The sequence below is a fragment of the Halichoeres trimaculatus genome, unplaced genomic scaffold (genome assembly GCF_033239565.1).
Source record: "Halichoeres trimaculatus isolate MK-OKI-2021-1 unplaced genomic scaffold, fHalTri1.1 fHalTri1_scaffold_15, whole genome shotgun sequence".
In the NCBI taxonomy this organism is placed as follows: Eukaryota; Metazoa; Chordata; class Actinopteri; order Labriformes; family Labridae; genus Halichoeres; species Halichoeres trimaculatus.
In genome coordinates, this window is record NW_027437193.1 from 5,702,541 (window position 1) to 5,718,284 (window position 15,744).

The 15,744-nt window shown below is 41.2% G+C and overlaps 1 protein-coding gene across 1 annotated transcript in view; it reads right to left on the minus strand.

The window, feature by feature from the left end:
- Nucleotides 1–15,744, minus strand: part of LOC141804092 (receptor-type tyrosine-protein phosphatase N2-like) — a 238,389-nt gene that overhangs the window by 43,701 nt on the left and 178,944 nt on the right. Inside the window, exon 14 of the mRNA XM_074688343.1 lies at nt 14,912–15,109. Coding sequence (XP_074544444.1) covers nt 14,912–15,109 — 198 coding nt within the window. The remainder of the gene's footprint in view (nt 1–14,911; nt 15,110–15,744) is intronic.

The following is a 15,744-nucleotide window of genomic DNA, read 5'->3' on the forward strand; positions in this document are numbered from 1 at the left end:
TTTTATTGATTATCCAAGTTATACAAAAATTATGTCTGAGCAGTCAAAAAGAAAGTGTTAAACTGTTTGAAAAGCTAGTTTCAGTTGATTTTTATCTCCAAGGTGTGGGAGGTGGAAATCCACGTAACAGTTAGTTTGTCAATCCAAGAAAAGTTGACCCGACTACTCTGCAATCCCTGATCTTTGCTGTTGGGTAAATGTGACACATTTACGGTACCCTCAATGAGCAGCTGAGGGGTTGAGTTTACCACACTTTGGTTTGTGTAAGACTCAGAGATCCTTCAATATTTTGGAATCAAAGACCGAGAACCATCAGAGCCAGTGTCTTTTCTTGCCTTTGCTTGTTGTCCTCATGTGATTTGCTTCCCAAAGCTCTTTCCTCATCATTGTTATCAGTTGAATCTACTCTAAGACTCTTTAAATTAAAGCCCTGCCATTACTTACAGTACAACGGTCATAATTAAAGAAGATAATGTGACTTTGATCAACTGTTGGAGAAGGATTTTGGCATACAGGCCCACAGGAAGGACGACGTGAGCTGTTGGGTCGTTCACTATCTGATGCTTTGTTTTCTGCAGCCGTGAGAATCAGCGGCCCGTGCAGTCAAAATATGGATGGTACAATCCTTGGTAATGGATGAGGGAACCAAATGAGCTCTTTAAATGGCTCCTGCAATGATTTATGGTGGCAGTTACAAATGGGGCTGATCTTAATCAGAATTAGCTCCCCAAAAAAAAGGCCTAATGGCTTTCTGCTAAAATGAGAGTTTGTTAAAAATGGAAGGCGGCTCGACCACACGTCCGGCAGAGGAAGGTAATGGAAACGGGTCTTTTGTTAATCTTTTATCTGTTTTTTTAAGCAAACATGAGGTAGCTTTGGAAAGTTGTGCAACAATTGAGTCACATTTAGTAAAGTTGAATCAGATATCTCACCGACGGGGGTTTGTTTTAATACTGAAAGAGTCCAAACAGATCAGTGAGAAAAAATGGCATGGGTGAGCCAAATTTGGCCTCACTTCTGGAATCTCCTTGCCCTTCCATGTGCCTGAGTGGAATGCCAAAGCCGAAAGTTGGGAGAGTACACCTCCCCTGTCTTTCATGTGCAGGTAGAGCAGTAGCAAAGACTCCCAGGGATACAACACATTTTGAGCTCCCCCTGCTGGCTGGTTGTAAAAAGGTCAAAACCCTCCTATGTTAAACCTTGAACAACAGTTTTGCCCAATCAGATCAACTGTTGGGGGCTTGGCTTGACCAAACACTTTGTTCAATTTGAGGCTCTCCACTAAGAAAAGTTGCGAGACAACCAAAAAGTGTCTTGATAAAGGCCAATACGTGAGTTTTAAACATGTTTGGGTACAAAACCTACTAGGGCTGCAACTAACGATTATTCCTAATGTCGACTGATCTGTTGATAATTTTTTCGATTAGTCAACTAATCACGATTATTTTGTGTTTCAACCTGATTCAGCCTTTAAAATGTGCAGACCTTTATATTTCAACCTGTGTGTTGCATTTTCACTGCATTTACCCAGAGTTAGGTTCTCACCTCTGATTGGTCAGCCCTGTGTCATGTTTGTTTGTTTGTCTTTATTTCATTCATGATGACATGAAAATATAAGCACACTACAAAAAACAAAACAAAACAAAACAAAATAAATTTAAAAATGAATGAAGCAAGTAACAAGGAAATCAAGTTGTTATTCTTAGTGTTGGCAAGACCGCTTATCAGTGACTTTGGGCTTATTTTTAATGTCTATTTGCTTATTGGGGCTGGCTTTGCTCTCTGTATAATCCCACCAGACTCTCTCCCAGCTCTTCATAAAAATGTGTTAAGTTTTGTTTCTCTACATGCGCTACTTCTACTTCCCTCGTGCAAAAAACAAAAAACAATAATACGACGCTTTGACTATTAAAAGTTTCGTCAATGAATTTTTTATAGTCGACGAGTCGATTATGTCGACTAATCGTTGCAGCCCTAGAATCTACAGAGAGAGATTTGTTTCCTTAAGGAAGAAAGTGAAGCTCAGAAGTGTGTTTGAAAGCATCAAGGTAAAGAAATAGACTTTTTCCAAACCACATACTAAAATAGTAGTGCCTACTATTTTTGCCAAAGTTCAGTCTGTAGTAGGGAGTATGTAAAAATTCGCAAAATCTGAAGTACGCCAAAATTCCCCACATGTCCTACTGATCCAGGAAAATTTCTAAGTATGCAACGGATGCTAACACCGTTTGTCTATGTGGGTGGCATGTTTTGGTGAATTACCACCATCTACTGGAATGAGTCGGCATTGCAACTACAATACAACAGCACTAACGTTGGACATCCATGAGATAGAAGTGAAGCGAAAGAAACACAAGTAAGTCTTGTCTATAGATGTGGTTTTTCCATAAGCAGTAAAAATAAAAATCCATGCCAGATATATTTTCAGTAAACGATATAAATCAAATATGACGATTCTGCCATGATATGATAAACAAACATGTCTCTGTTTCTGTTTCTATTGCACATTCATCTTACATTCCCTGTTGCAAATTGCACATTTTTTATGACATTTATTCAGTGCACTATTTTTCCTAACTTAAATTGTGTGTATATTTTGTATTTACTCTGTGCAAAGTTCTTTATTTAATATTGTAATAATCATTATTCTTTTTCTACTACTTAAACTCTATTTTTTTCTACTCGTGTAATTCTATCCACGTTTGTACTGAGAGAGTGCAGTTTAAACCGGAGTCAAGTTCCTTGTATTCTTGAAAATACTTGGCCAATAAAGATGATTCTGATTCTGATTCTGAAAATAACTAAAATGCCAAGATCTACCCATAGTTTGTCTTGTACATTTATAATAAAGGCAAAATAAAATCCATCACCTATAGCTCCATTTGCCAAAACTGGACACCAGAGTAGTATATTACCAAACAGACCCAACAGAACAGTCACACTACATACTACATGCAAAAGCAGTAAGCAGTATGCAGTGCCAGCTACATGCTACATTCACATGTGGTATGTAGCAGGTGGTTTGAAAAACAGCCATAGTGTGTGTGAGAAGGACTGAATGCACATTCACAAATGTACAGCTGATCACGTCTGTTGTTTTTCAACTGAGCAGCCGTGCTCTGTGCACATCCGGCTTCATCCTTCAAAGTTGCGTTGTGTGTAGCACAGTATACACACACACACAATACACAGGCCTTCACTCAGTAACACTAGCCGCTCCTTCTTCTAGTGTTGCCTCTCTATTATATTTGCTCCAGAGCTGCTAAAAGCAGCTGTGATGTAACAGGAAGCAGCGCGCTGCGACCCTCCACCTGCACACAGACGCTTATCAACAGCAGGCGGTCCAAATCCATCAAAAGATCCACACACTCGCACAAAAATACACACTCCAGGATGGAGGAAATGCACGTATACTGCACAATCCACGTATAAAGGTCACATATACAAAAACACATCCGCCCACGCACCAAACACAATATACAGTCGCTGAAACACTGCTCCATAGAAGTCAATCAAAAGCAGTGGTGCACACACACTAACACACACACAATGTCCATATAGATTGAAAGAACAGACACCTACTCACATATATGTATGTGTTCAAGAAACAATCACACACACCTTGCAATCATTCACACTCCTACAGGACACACACACACATGTATGCTCACTGTCCTCCAGAAGATGCCCCCCTCCTCCCTAATGCCAGAGTAATAGGGTTTTGTGGCTGTGTAAAGGGATTACTGCAATCCAATCAGGAGGTGCTGAGATCACCATGTGTCGTCCAAACACTGAATAATCCCCTTACCGCGGGGGGGCTTACAGCTGCCAAAGGTGCTCAATAAAAAAAAAAACCCAAGCCCGAGTCGCCACCGAGGCTCTGACGCACCCTCCGAGCACCTGTAGGGAGCAGGAGCTTGAAAGCCGGCGGTCGCATGGGAGGTGATGTAATGCAGCCGCCATTTTGGATCCACAAAGGGGAAGTGGATGGGGGGATGAAATTGCTCTGGGATGCAGTTACTCAGCAGGGAAGAGAGAGCCTCTGAGTTTATTCATCAAGAGCTCAATTTCTGAAAACATGAGCCTTACCTTGTTTGAACCTGTTTTTTCTGGGAGGCTCTAATGACTAATGGCTGCCAAACAGTTTAGAAATTGCTTCGGTAAATTGCTTCAATGGACAGCAACTGCACAGGCTTTAATGGATGCAAGGTTATCCCTGTGGGAAAATTAAAGTGTGCCCACTAAATTGCTTATTTTTTGCAACTGACAGGCTCAGATTGTTATTCCCAGAGTCCAAAAACCAAACAGAAGGGATCATAGACCTTTAGTCAATGCATAGCATCCTCTTAAAGAAGAAAAACTAACATAACTCTCACTTCCATAACCAGCAATTTTACCTTACAGAGAACTGGAGTTGTTTGTCTACCGCTGCCCTGATAAGTTTTTGATTTTTAGTAAAGCTGAGTCTAACACTATTCTCAGGATAATCTACTTATCATGAGTGGGGGATTATGAAGCAGTAATTCTGATATGAACAACAACCTGATCATGATACAATACACTTAAAATACTCAGCTTAAGGCAACACATCAACTCTTGAAACTGAAAAGTAAACACTGAAACTTCATTGAAAACAGACAAGACTCTGTAGTAGAAGTCACCGCATGGGCTTCTAAAAACTATTGTCTGAACACTGGATACTTTTTAGGGCTTGGGCCGGTTTAAATAGACTAGTAAAGAGTAAAACTCTCGTGTGGTTTGATGTTCTTCCTTCAAATCATATAATTGAGCGGTAAACCAAGGACACAAATCAGTCTCACTAATTTAACCCTGGTACAACTCCCTCACCACCAGCATTAAAAACAAACTTTCCTGTGTAATTAATCAGGCGGGCAAAATAACTGGTTCACCTCTGCCCTCCTGTTTGGACCTTCATCAATGATCTGTGGTCAGGAAAGCCACCCTGATCTCAGAGGACCCCTCTCTAATCCCTCCATCACTCTTTCCAATTACTGCCATCAGGCAGTTGATATACAGTTCCACTGGCCTGGAAAACATTTATAAAAAACCCGTCATCCCCTCAGCCGTGACCCTCCAAAATAACAGCAAACAGCCTAAAATTCTGCCTCTTCTGTTTGTATGTATTGTCTATCTATCTATCTATCTATCTATCTATCTATCTATCTATCTATCTATCTATCTATCTATCTATCTATCTATCTATCTATCTATCTATCTATCTATCTTGATGACATCACCTTTCTGCCTTTGATTCAGAGTTTTATAGCACATCGTCGTTGGGAGCCATATTGGAATTAGGGCGGGGTTTGAGGGTGTCCACCTGTCAGTCAGCTGAGCTGTGCCTCTGAATGGGTTCACTAGTGATCTTAATATCTTCTAAACCGCTGAGGTAGAAAAAATGCAGTTTTCAGCACTTTTGCATTATCTTAATTTCTCACTGCTGGAGGCTGCTGCTTGGGACAATGCACCCTCCATTATGAAAAGGAGAGGGACTACATAACTTGTTCTCATTTCACAGTTTAAAGCCAGCATCATTGATGGTATAAGGACGCATGAGTGACCATGGCATGGTAAGATACATCAATGCTGAACAACATCTACACATAGGGGTGTCAAGCTCATTTTCACTGAGGGCCACATCAGCATAAGGGTGGCCCTCTAAGGGCCAGATGTAACTGTAAGACAGTATAAAATGTAGCTAAATGTAACTGAATGTAATGTAAAATAAATTCAACTTTAGCAATTTCTTCAGCTACAACAAAGCTAGCTTTCACTGCTGTGTTGTTTTTGGTTGTGGCTTTCTTGAACACATCCTGCTGCGATTGTAGGTTGCATTTTAAATCTTGCTCTATTTGTTGTTTTTCTTGAAGGCTCAATTTGACGTACATAGCTTTGTGTTTGGTGTCAAAACGCTGATGTTGACTATTCTCTTTGACAGCCTCATATCACAAAAAGACATCTTGGTTTTTCTCCTTGTGCACAAACATATACCGGCCTTCCCATCTTTCTTGAAACTGCCTTCCATTTGCATCAACTCTTCTCTTCCTGGACATTTCTGGATCATTGTTTTATTTCTAAATTCCACTAGTTCGGAAAATGGCACTGATGAAAAATCGCTGCCATCTAGTGGCGAGGTGCCATCGCTTTATGGGTAACATAATCTGTAGCTATCACTGGAAATGTAGTTTACGTTCAATGCATCCTTTTGACTTATCTATTATGAGACAATCAGACCTTTTAAGGTCAAGCAGGCCACAAAAATTGGTGTGGTGGCCCACATTTAGCCTGCTAGCCTTGAGTTTGACATATGTGATCTACAGGTTTGTGAGCAACATAGGCTGCCATCCGGACATTGACTTTTTCAGGAAGAAAATGCCAAACCACTGTGACCCTGTAGTAGAAGAGTCCAGGTCTTTTATCAGGGTAGAATGGAGACGACATTTCACCTTCCAAACCCCAGAAATGAAGAGGTGACAGGAGAAAGAAGATGTGATTGAACCTAGCTGCTGAAATGAGTCTCTATTTTTGATGGAAGATAGGGTCTCAATGATTTGCAAACCATCAGATTCTGTTAACACCAACTTTTCTCACATCATCCTAACTTTTCTGAAGTTGGAGGCGTACATCAACACAGCCCAGACTCTTAAATTGATACGGGTCAAAATCTTTCCATTTATGAAACCTCTCACAAACATGTTATAAATCATCAACAGTCAATCTGCATCCATCATCCAGAGGCTGCCGTCTTATTTTTAGTTAATCACATCATCCTGATACATGAGTCCAACTTCTCCGCAGCTGAATGCTTCCTCCTCCTCCTCTTCTCAGCACATTAGAGTGATTTAACATCCATTTCCTGCGGCCCTGCTCGTCCTCCAGCCGCTGCCCTGCGACCTACCAACTCCACGGATCACACCCCACCAGCTGGCCCCGCTAGCCAGCTACGAAAACCAGCACCACAACAAATCCCCGGCACGGCTAATCTGGAAGGAGGCTCTCTCTGCAGCAGAATCTATAACACTTACTCGTCCCGGCAACAAAAGAGAAGATAATGTGCTTTATATATAGAGTCGGTTAATCCTCTTAAGACACAGGCAGAGAGGATGTAGGGGGGCGGTGGTGGTGGTGCAGGGGTGGCTCAGTCCCTGCCACATGGGACCAAGTAATACATTAACTCAGATAAGATGGTGAAAGCTGTTTTCCTCAAATTAAAACCAGTGGGTGGATGATGACATAGTATTTGCGCTGGTTTACGAGTGGCGATTAATTTTGGGTGGGTTTCCAGGGCGAGGTGTGGCCCCGCAGCTCCTCAGCGATCAAGTTATTCTTTTTTTTTGACGCCTGTGATTTTTATTAATTGTCCAACAGTCGCCTCACTCCACTGTGTGGCAGGGCGTCACATGAAATATTTGCTTTTCCACGGCGCGGCTGCTGCACTCGTCTCGCTTTCTGATGGATTTGGTCCCTCTCTGTGACGCCGCAGTCTCCCTCAGCTCTGAGTTCCCGCTAAAGCGTGTCGACTGGGTCTTGGTTACGCTGCTGCGAAACTCTGCTCGGGCTCTGGTAGACATCATGATGTGAATCTGAAATGAGTTCCCCTGTAAGTGTGAATATTTTTTGTTAAACTGACAGCTTGAGCTGCGAGGGAAGAATATCAACAGCACCGAATTGTCATTTCTCTTCTCATAATTTGGAACGAGGCCTGACAGGGAGGAAAGGAAGGAAGAAAAGGAGGGGAAGTAAACATGGAGAAGAAAAAAAAGCGAGGGATCAACGCCAAGAAAAATGAAAATGACAGCAAGAAGGAGAGGAATGACAAAAGTGTTCAGATAAAATATGAGTCGAATAAAAAGTGATGGAAAATGTGCAATAAAGGAGAAAAAGTAATGAAAGAGGGAGGTTTAGTACACAGAAAGAAGCGTGGGAAACGACTATAAGAAAACATAAAATTAGCGACATGGAGCAGTAAAACTAATGAATGAAAGATGGAGGATAGTGGGTGCAAATCCATAAAACCTTCACTAAAGAAGATGATAGGGAGGCGGTAAAAGACATTAAACAGCAATTTCCCAGATTGTCACTGTTTTGTGAAAACCTCATAACTCTGGTTTTTAGTGCTTTCAAACTTTTTACTCGAGCAGCGTGCATGCTCCTTCTGAGGGATGAGGAACAATGTGACCTATGGGGCGTCTGATTGGAGCGCTGACGACCTAAAAACACATCTTTGGTGATGAAAACTCTGAAGACATGGATTTTTTTGCTTCCAAAACTTCACTTAAATGTGAGAAGTGGGCTGCCAGATGTTTCAAATCTGTGATTACATACATGTCAGGTTGGTTAGGGGTGCTCCTGGGTGTAAACCCTCACTACCCTGCTACCAAGTGACATCAGTTTAAGTGACATAAGGCGGGATCTGTGGCTGGAATTGGTTGTGTATTTCTGGAATAAAGACTCCATTTCCCATGAGCACTAGCACCAACTGTCATCAAGACGTGACTCTTGCCATACCACGCACAACAGGGCAACATCCCGTTTAGAAAAATGAAGCCAGAGTGGAGGTGGCCTGTGGCGTCTTTCCTGCATGCCACTCTCCACACTTGCCCTGTTTCCTGCTCTGTCCACTGTCTTCTCTACTATACGTTTAAAGGCATCAAACAACAACAACAACAACAAATAAATAAATAAAAAAAGGAAGAGAAAAAAAAGAAAAATGAAGCCTATGCAGAAGTATTTATCAACAATTCACTTTAAGGCTGGCTGCAGAAAAAACAGAAACCACACATACTTAGCTAAAAAACAGACTTCTACAGCATTAAAACAACATATTTACAGCCTGGTTTTAAAAGCAGCTTAGGTCTGAAACACTAATTTCATAACTGGCATGCACAACAGGGGTGGTGAATATTTTTCTAACTCAGCGACTTGAAAGATATTAAGATCACAGTTTTGTCCAATCAGAGATACAGCTCAGCTCACGTGCCCTCTAGCAGTTAAGTAGGAAGTTCAAAGCCCAGTTCATATTCAACATGGCCCCCGCCAACGACTGGCTTCTTTGAATCGCACTTTAAGTCGAATCCACACCCCAAAAATCGTGATAAAACTGAATCGCGAGGGCGGCATATTGTCCCAGCCCTAATCCCCGGGAACCCCCAATCAAACTTTGTAAACTCAGTTTGTTGTGTCCAGAATTTGAGCAGACTGTTTAGTGTTCCTCACAGCTTGGTGCTCTGAGATTTGTCTATAACGTCCAATAATAATAATAATAATTTGTTTTATCTACAGAGTGGTTTTTCAGAATACTCAAAGAGGCTTTCAGGATTAAAGGATAAAGTGCAAATAAAAAACAAATACAGATATACATAGTAGTTAGGGATGTCATGATCAGATAATGTAATCGGAAATCAGGACCAATCACATGGTTACAGACTTGATTGGAATGAGACATTACATCTCAATCAGGGATCAAATGTATAAAATGAATATATATTTATTTTCATTATTTTTCATCAAATGAATAATATTTAAAAACAAATGGGAAATAAAGCAGTTAAGAATTTACTACCATTACACTGCAAATTTTATCGAGTGATTTTGTCTTATTTTCAGTAGAAATGTTTTTTTAGACTTAATTATGAGCCACATTTACCTGACCAGTCCAGAAAATGTCTTGTTTCAAGTTGTTTGAAGACAAAAATGAGGTCTGAATTGCTTGTAACAAGTTTAAAAAAATCTGCCAAAAGTTGCTTGTATTAAGACATTTTTCTAGTTTCAAGCAAATTTTCATGCAAATTTCTATTGTTCCATTGGCTTATTATTATTTTTTTTACTTGTTACAAGCAATTCAGACCTTATTCTTTATCTTAAAACAACTAGAAATAAGACATTTTTCTGGACTGATCAGTTTAATGTGGCTCATATCAAGTGTAAAAACACATTTTTTATTTACTTGAAATAAGCTACAACACTTTAGATTTCATTTTTTTGCAGTGTATGTGGGGTACAGAGTCAGACCGTCTTGGGGCATGACATCACTTTGCTACAGTGGCATTATAGGTTGAAAACCTTAAAGCAGAGCAGGTTGTAACGTAATTTATTGTCTTACTTATTGTAATGTTACTATGCTTAAGTCTACATCCTGTAAATGAAATCATGATCTCACGAAAAAAAAAAATCCAACCACCGAATCTGAAAAATAGCATTTAGATAAAAACTTTTTTTGTGCTGATAATCTCATTTTGAATTGTGGATCATGAACTGGCAAATATTTAAAAGTGAGACTATTTCAAGATGACTCTAAAGCCACCTCGACGACTCATGAGCATTTCCTCACAAAGACTCAATCTGAAAGAGCTGCAGAATTAACACGGTCAAAGACCCGGTGGAAAAGCAGAGTGTGGAGTTTCTTTCAGTCTCAAAAAGCTGACATTCTGGAGATATATAGTCTCCACCTGACAATAGCATTATGTAACTTCCCCTCTGCTGCTGAACGTCTCTGCTGTGGGAGGATGGGGATGGCGTGGACCGTTTGGAGCTGCAGGTTTTCTTTTCCTGAATGTGTGGAGCTGTCCAAGGTGCTGAAACACTCACCAGCTCAGCGGGAGCGTCAAATCTCTCCTCTCCTCTCCTCTCCTCTACTTCTCTTTAGGTCTAATAACTGCACAGAATCTGAAGCCGTCCAAACATCCACAGCTCCTACCCATTAACCAACAATCTCACATTATCTTTTCAGTAATAGTAAGCATCCTGCCTGTGACGAGATGATAATTCCTTTTTATTTCCTCTCCGGGATTAAATCTACCATCAGCTTCACATCAGCACAGTAGGCACATAATGGCCCAGAGCATTTGGACATGTTTAATGGCTATAATGCCGGGGAGCTGTAATTAAAAGGAGACCACATATGCTAGGGGAAGACTATTTTTGTTCTCTATATATTAAAACCAAAGTGTAGCAGAGGGAAATGAAACCACTGGCTGCTGAATCACTGGATGTAGAGAGGAGAGGCAAAGAGTTTCTTTGTCTGTCACGGATGAGCCCTTTAAGGCATCTGCAGCAGGATTTCAGAGGGGACCACCTTACCTGGCGTCTTCAAATCAAACAGCTGTGTTGAATACTTGATTCTGATTGGTCAAAACCCCACTACAGTGGGGAGTAATTCTAAACAACCAAAGAAAAACTGGGGACAACACAAGCCATATCAAATCTTTCTAGAAACAAGTCTGGTACAGTTCACCTCTGCCTGTTGACACTGTGGCAAAAACACTAATCTCTCATAGCACACTAAAACTGGTAGCTCAAAGTTCCCTGCACACTAATGCTCTTTTTAAGCTCAAGGCATCAGTTTTCTACTGAAACCTTAGTTGAAGTAAGTTTAAATCTAGAAACTGGCACTTCTTAATCACTGACCAATCAGAATCAAGAAGGGGCGGGACTTCTGGAATCAACTTTGTAAACAGCAACAGTTGAGGTCTGTACAGAAGACAAAAAGTCACCCTGCTTGTTTTTTTGCGGTTGCATTTCCGGTTCTGATCCTGTGACATGATTTCTATAAATAGTTTCAAAGTTTCTCGTTGACATGGCATTATCTCTACCATTTTACTGCCTATCTCATCTGTGATCAGGCACAAGGTGGGGTACACCCTAGACAGGCTGCCAGCCTATGGTAAGGCTAACATGTAGAGACAAAAAACAATTTGTGCACACAGTCTAAGGACAATTCAAAGACTAATCAAGCAGAATTTTTGACTATGGGAAGAAGCTATAATACCCAGAAAAACCAAAAGACTCTTTGACCAGGTATTCAAACCAGGAACCTTTTTGCTATGAGGCAGCAGCACTAACAGTTCATCACTGTTAAATTACATTCAAAGAATGCAGAAACAGAGCAAACAGAGCATTATAAAAAAGATCTGACAGTCACAACTGAAGAAGCACAAGTGTTAGGATAAATAAGCATGATGATACAGATTAATGTTGTTTAAGTTGATAGGTTCAGTTTGATTTTAATTAATCCTTGACAGTTTGTCAGTTTTTTGGAGACTGGGATATAACGACTCAACTAGAATAATGTGTAATCAACATAGACATGGACATAAACCTGTAGGGAGGACTGAAGCTCTGCTAAGCCTAGCAACCATTTTTGGCATTGAATATATCCCTACACGGCCCAACATGTCCCACGATACTTTGTGCACCAACACAGACAAAGTGGTGGATTCTGAAATGGGTGAGTAATACTCTGTTAAATTTGAGTTTTTGGTTTCAACTCAGGGGAGAGCATAGAAAATGTTATTAAAGAACCAACAAACAGAAACTTGAACATATCCTTAAAGCAGGGGTGTCAAACTCGTTTTCACTGAAGGCCACATCAGCATAATGGCCGGATGTAACTATAAGACAGTATAAAATGTAGCTAAATGTAACTTAACGCTCCCTCTGAAAAAGACTTTCCAGCGCAACCAATTTCTTCACCCATAATCAAGCTAGCTTTCACCAACTGCTGCGTTGTTTTTGGTTGTGGCTTTCTTGAACACATCCTTCTGTGATTGCAGTTTGCATTTTAAATCTTGCTCTATTTGTTGTTTTTCTTGAAGGCTCACTTTGGCGTACTTAGCTCCATGTTTGGTGTCAAAATGCGGACATAGATTGTACTCTTTGACAACTGTCAACAGTCTCATAACACTAAAGACATACCGGTTTTTCTCCTTGAAGCACAAACATAAATTTGCCTTCCCATCTTTCCCAAAACAGTCTCCAATCTGCTTCAACTTTTCTCTTCCTGGACTTTTTGGGGTCATTGTTTTATTTTTCAATTCCACTAGTTCGGAAAATGGCACTGATTTGAAAACACTGCCATCTAGTGGCCAGATGCTGTCATTTTATGGGTAGCATAATCGGTAGCTATTACGGGAAACATAATTTATTTAAAAATGGCGTGGCGGGCCACATATGGCCTCCGGGCCTTGAGTTTGACACATGTGCTTTTGTGATGGGGATGGTGTATTCTGGCTAGCTACCAAGCCAGCAGTTTAACCGTGTTATATAAACATAAGTAAAATTCGTTATTATCATTTTTGAGTCAGACTGTTTTCTGTTTTCTTACCCAAAACTAGTCATTTAGTCATTACCTAAATTTTCTTTTGTACAACTTTGAAATTAATTGCTTAGAATATCCTAAGCATTCACAAACGATGTTTTTCCAATGGTAGCAGTAGTGAGTAGTTTTGAATAATTTTTGGACAAGAGTCGTGCTCATCGATGCCACTTCTCCCTCACAGTCAATCAAAAACAACAAGGGGTGGGACTTCTGGTCCCAACTTTGTCAACACAAGTGTTGAAAGAGAATTTGTGGTAACATTCTCCAGATCTAGAGCAGCTGCAAACACTTTTAGCATTTTTTCGGTAGAATTAAAGCAAAAATCATACGAATTAAAAACAGACTTGGATAGACTCAGTCACTCCTGAGGGAGGGCGGAAGTGCATTGAGACAACTTTCAGAACTTTGAGTGTTGTTGTAAAGAGCTCTGTAATTAAGGTCGTGGGTGCAGCCAGCACACAAACCCTGTCGGTGGACACAGGCCCTTAAGGAGAATATCAGCATTCAAGGAGATCTCCATCTCCATCACCTACACAAAGTGTATTAATCATCACATCCATCCACGTCTGGTGCACTCAGTCTCTGCTTCCCTCACATCATTTACATATCAGCGTCTTTAATGTAACAGACTCAGTAATCTGAGGCCCACACGCTGAATGAACACTCAACAATACATTAACAGCACTTCATTTTATCCCTCTTTCCTCTGGAGTGAAGCCGCCTCTGCTGAGGAGGCTTCATCAGTCGGAGACAAAGCAAACGCACCTGAAGAAGTTCAAACCTCGCTGTCTACTTTCCCCCCTACATACGCCTGTAACGCATCAAACGCACCTCGCTGTGATGTGGGTGCATTTAGCGGGATTGTGTGAAACAACAGAGCGGCAGCTGCACGGGGCTGCGGCGGGAGTCGTTTCTCCTGAACACAACCGAGGTCCAACTCTCGGGGGTAATTAGTATCTCTGTGCCTATTGAACACATCAGAAAGCCCGCTCTGTCACAACTAACCGGTAATGTGCGGGGAGAAGGAGTGAGACGAGAGGAGAGGTGTGGGCAGGTGGGAGGGATGAGGAGGTGGTGGTGTAGCCGAAGGTAGTGGGTGGTTGAAGTGAGACGAGATTTACATCAGCAGGACAGAAGAGGGTAAGAAGCCTGCTTATGGAAACTGTGGGTGTAATGAGATGTGCAGAAACTGGAGAGCAGACAGGGAGGAGGAAGGGAAAGAGAAGCTACACGTAGGGATGTATGCAAGATGAAAACATCTAAATCTTTAATTTCACAGAGTAATCTCTCTTCTTCTGCAAAATCAAGCCCAGGTTACACTGACTCATCAGTATCTGCAAAATAACTTCTTAAAACTGCATGAAATCAATGATCTGACATTTAGTTTCACATAATTATTCACTCGTTTTAATAAAAGCAAATTTATGTTTGGGCTTCCATGGTATTTCGTTTTGTTTACACCATAACCGTTAAGGAGCGTTTCCATCCCACTAATGTCTTTTAAAAGAAGACATAAGCTGCTTCAATGCTTCCTGGGAGAGTCTGTGCAATGTTTCTTTTACAATGTTCAAAGAAATATGAGCTTTTTATAAGCAGCACCATCCGTCTCATCTATGGTAATCACCTTTTTGAGGCCATTTTGTGTCACAATTCATCCTGAGTGTTGCATATTTCGAAGAAGAATTGTACAATGGTTACACTCTCATTTGTAAAGTCTGATTGGCTGGTTGTTTTCAAGCGGAAAGGCGGTGAATGAACTCAAAACAAGAGCATGCAGACTTGTAGGATACTTACCAGAATCATGTGACCAGTGGAGATGTCCATGTTGGAGTGAGCGGGCTCCTCGCTCCAGGAGGACACGCTGCTCCGTGCCGACGGGCTGACGGCCTGACCGGCATCGCTGAACTGAGACGACACGCTGTTGATCCTGGAGGAGATGGGCTCCTGACGCTCCACTGGAGGTTTGACGGCCATGCGCTGACGACAGAGCTCCTGGAAAAAAACAAAACAAGGAAGGTTGAGTCAATTTTGTCGTACAGCAGGAGACTGGTGAACAGTTTCATTAGCAGTAGTAGGAAAGTGATTTGATCTAAATTTAACCTAAGAAGGGACACCAGGAAAGTGCTCCGCCAACCTTTACCAAGAGATCTTTTCGTCTCTTTTTCATTGCCTTTGTATTCAGAGTGGATCAGTACTTTGTTTGGTTCATTTGTTGGTCATGGACACCAAACTGGTTTTGTCTTCGGTGATATTTTTACAATTTTGCTCCTGTGTTTGTCTGGAGATCCTACTTGTAACCATGGCTGCGTTGTTTACATGTGAAATCAGCTGTTAGCAGCCTATAGCAAGTCAGTGCTAACTGGTGCTAGGCCAGATGTTTCCCCACAAGGTGAGGAGAAGGAGGTGAGGACGACGTGCTGGTTCTCAGATGAGAGCTAAGAAATGACATTATCTATCTCCAATAAGATGGATGAGCTAGCCATGCTAACCCAGCAACAGAGGGAATACCAGAAGGTAGAGTAGCATCATGCTATTCACAGACATGGCTAACAGAGCTAACATCAGACACCAATGCCACACTGGAAGAACTTCACCTGCTGTGAGCAGACAGGATCCAGGAGACAGAG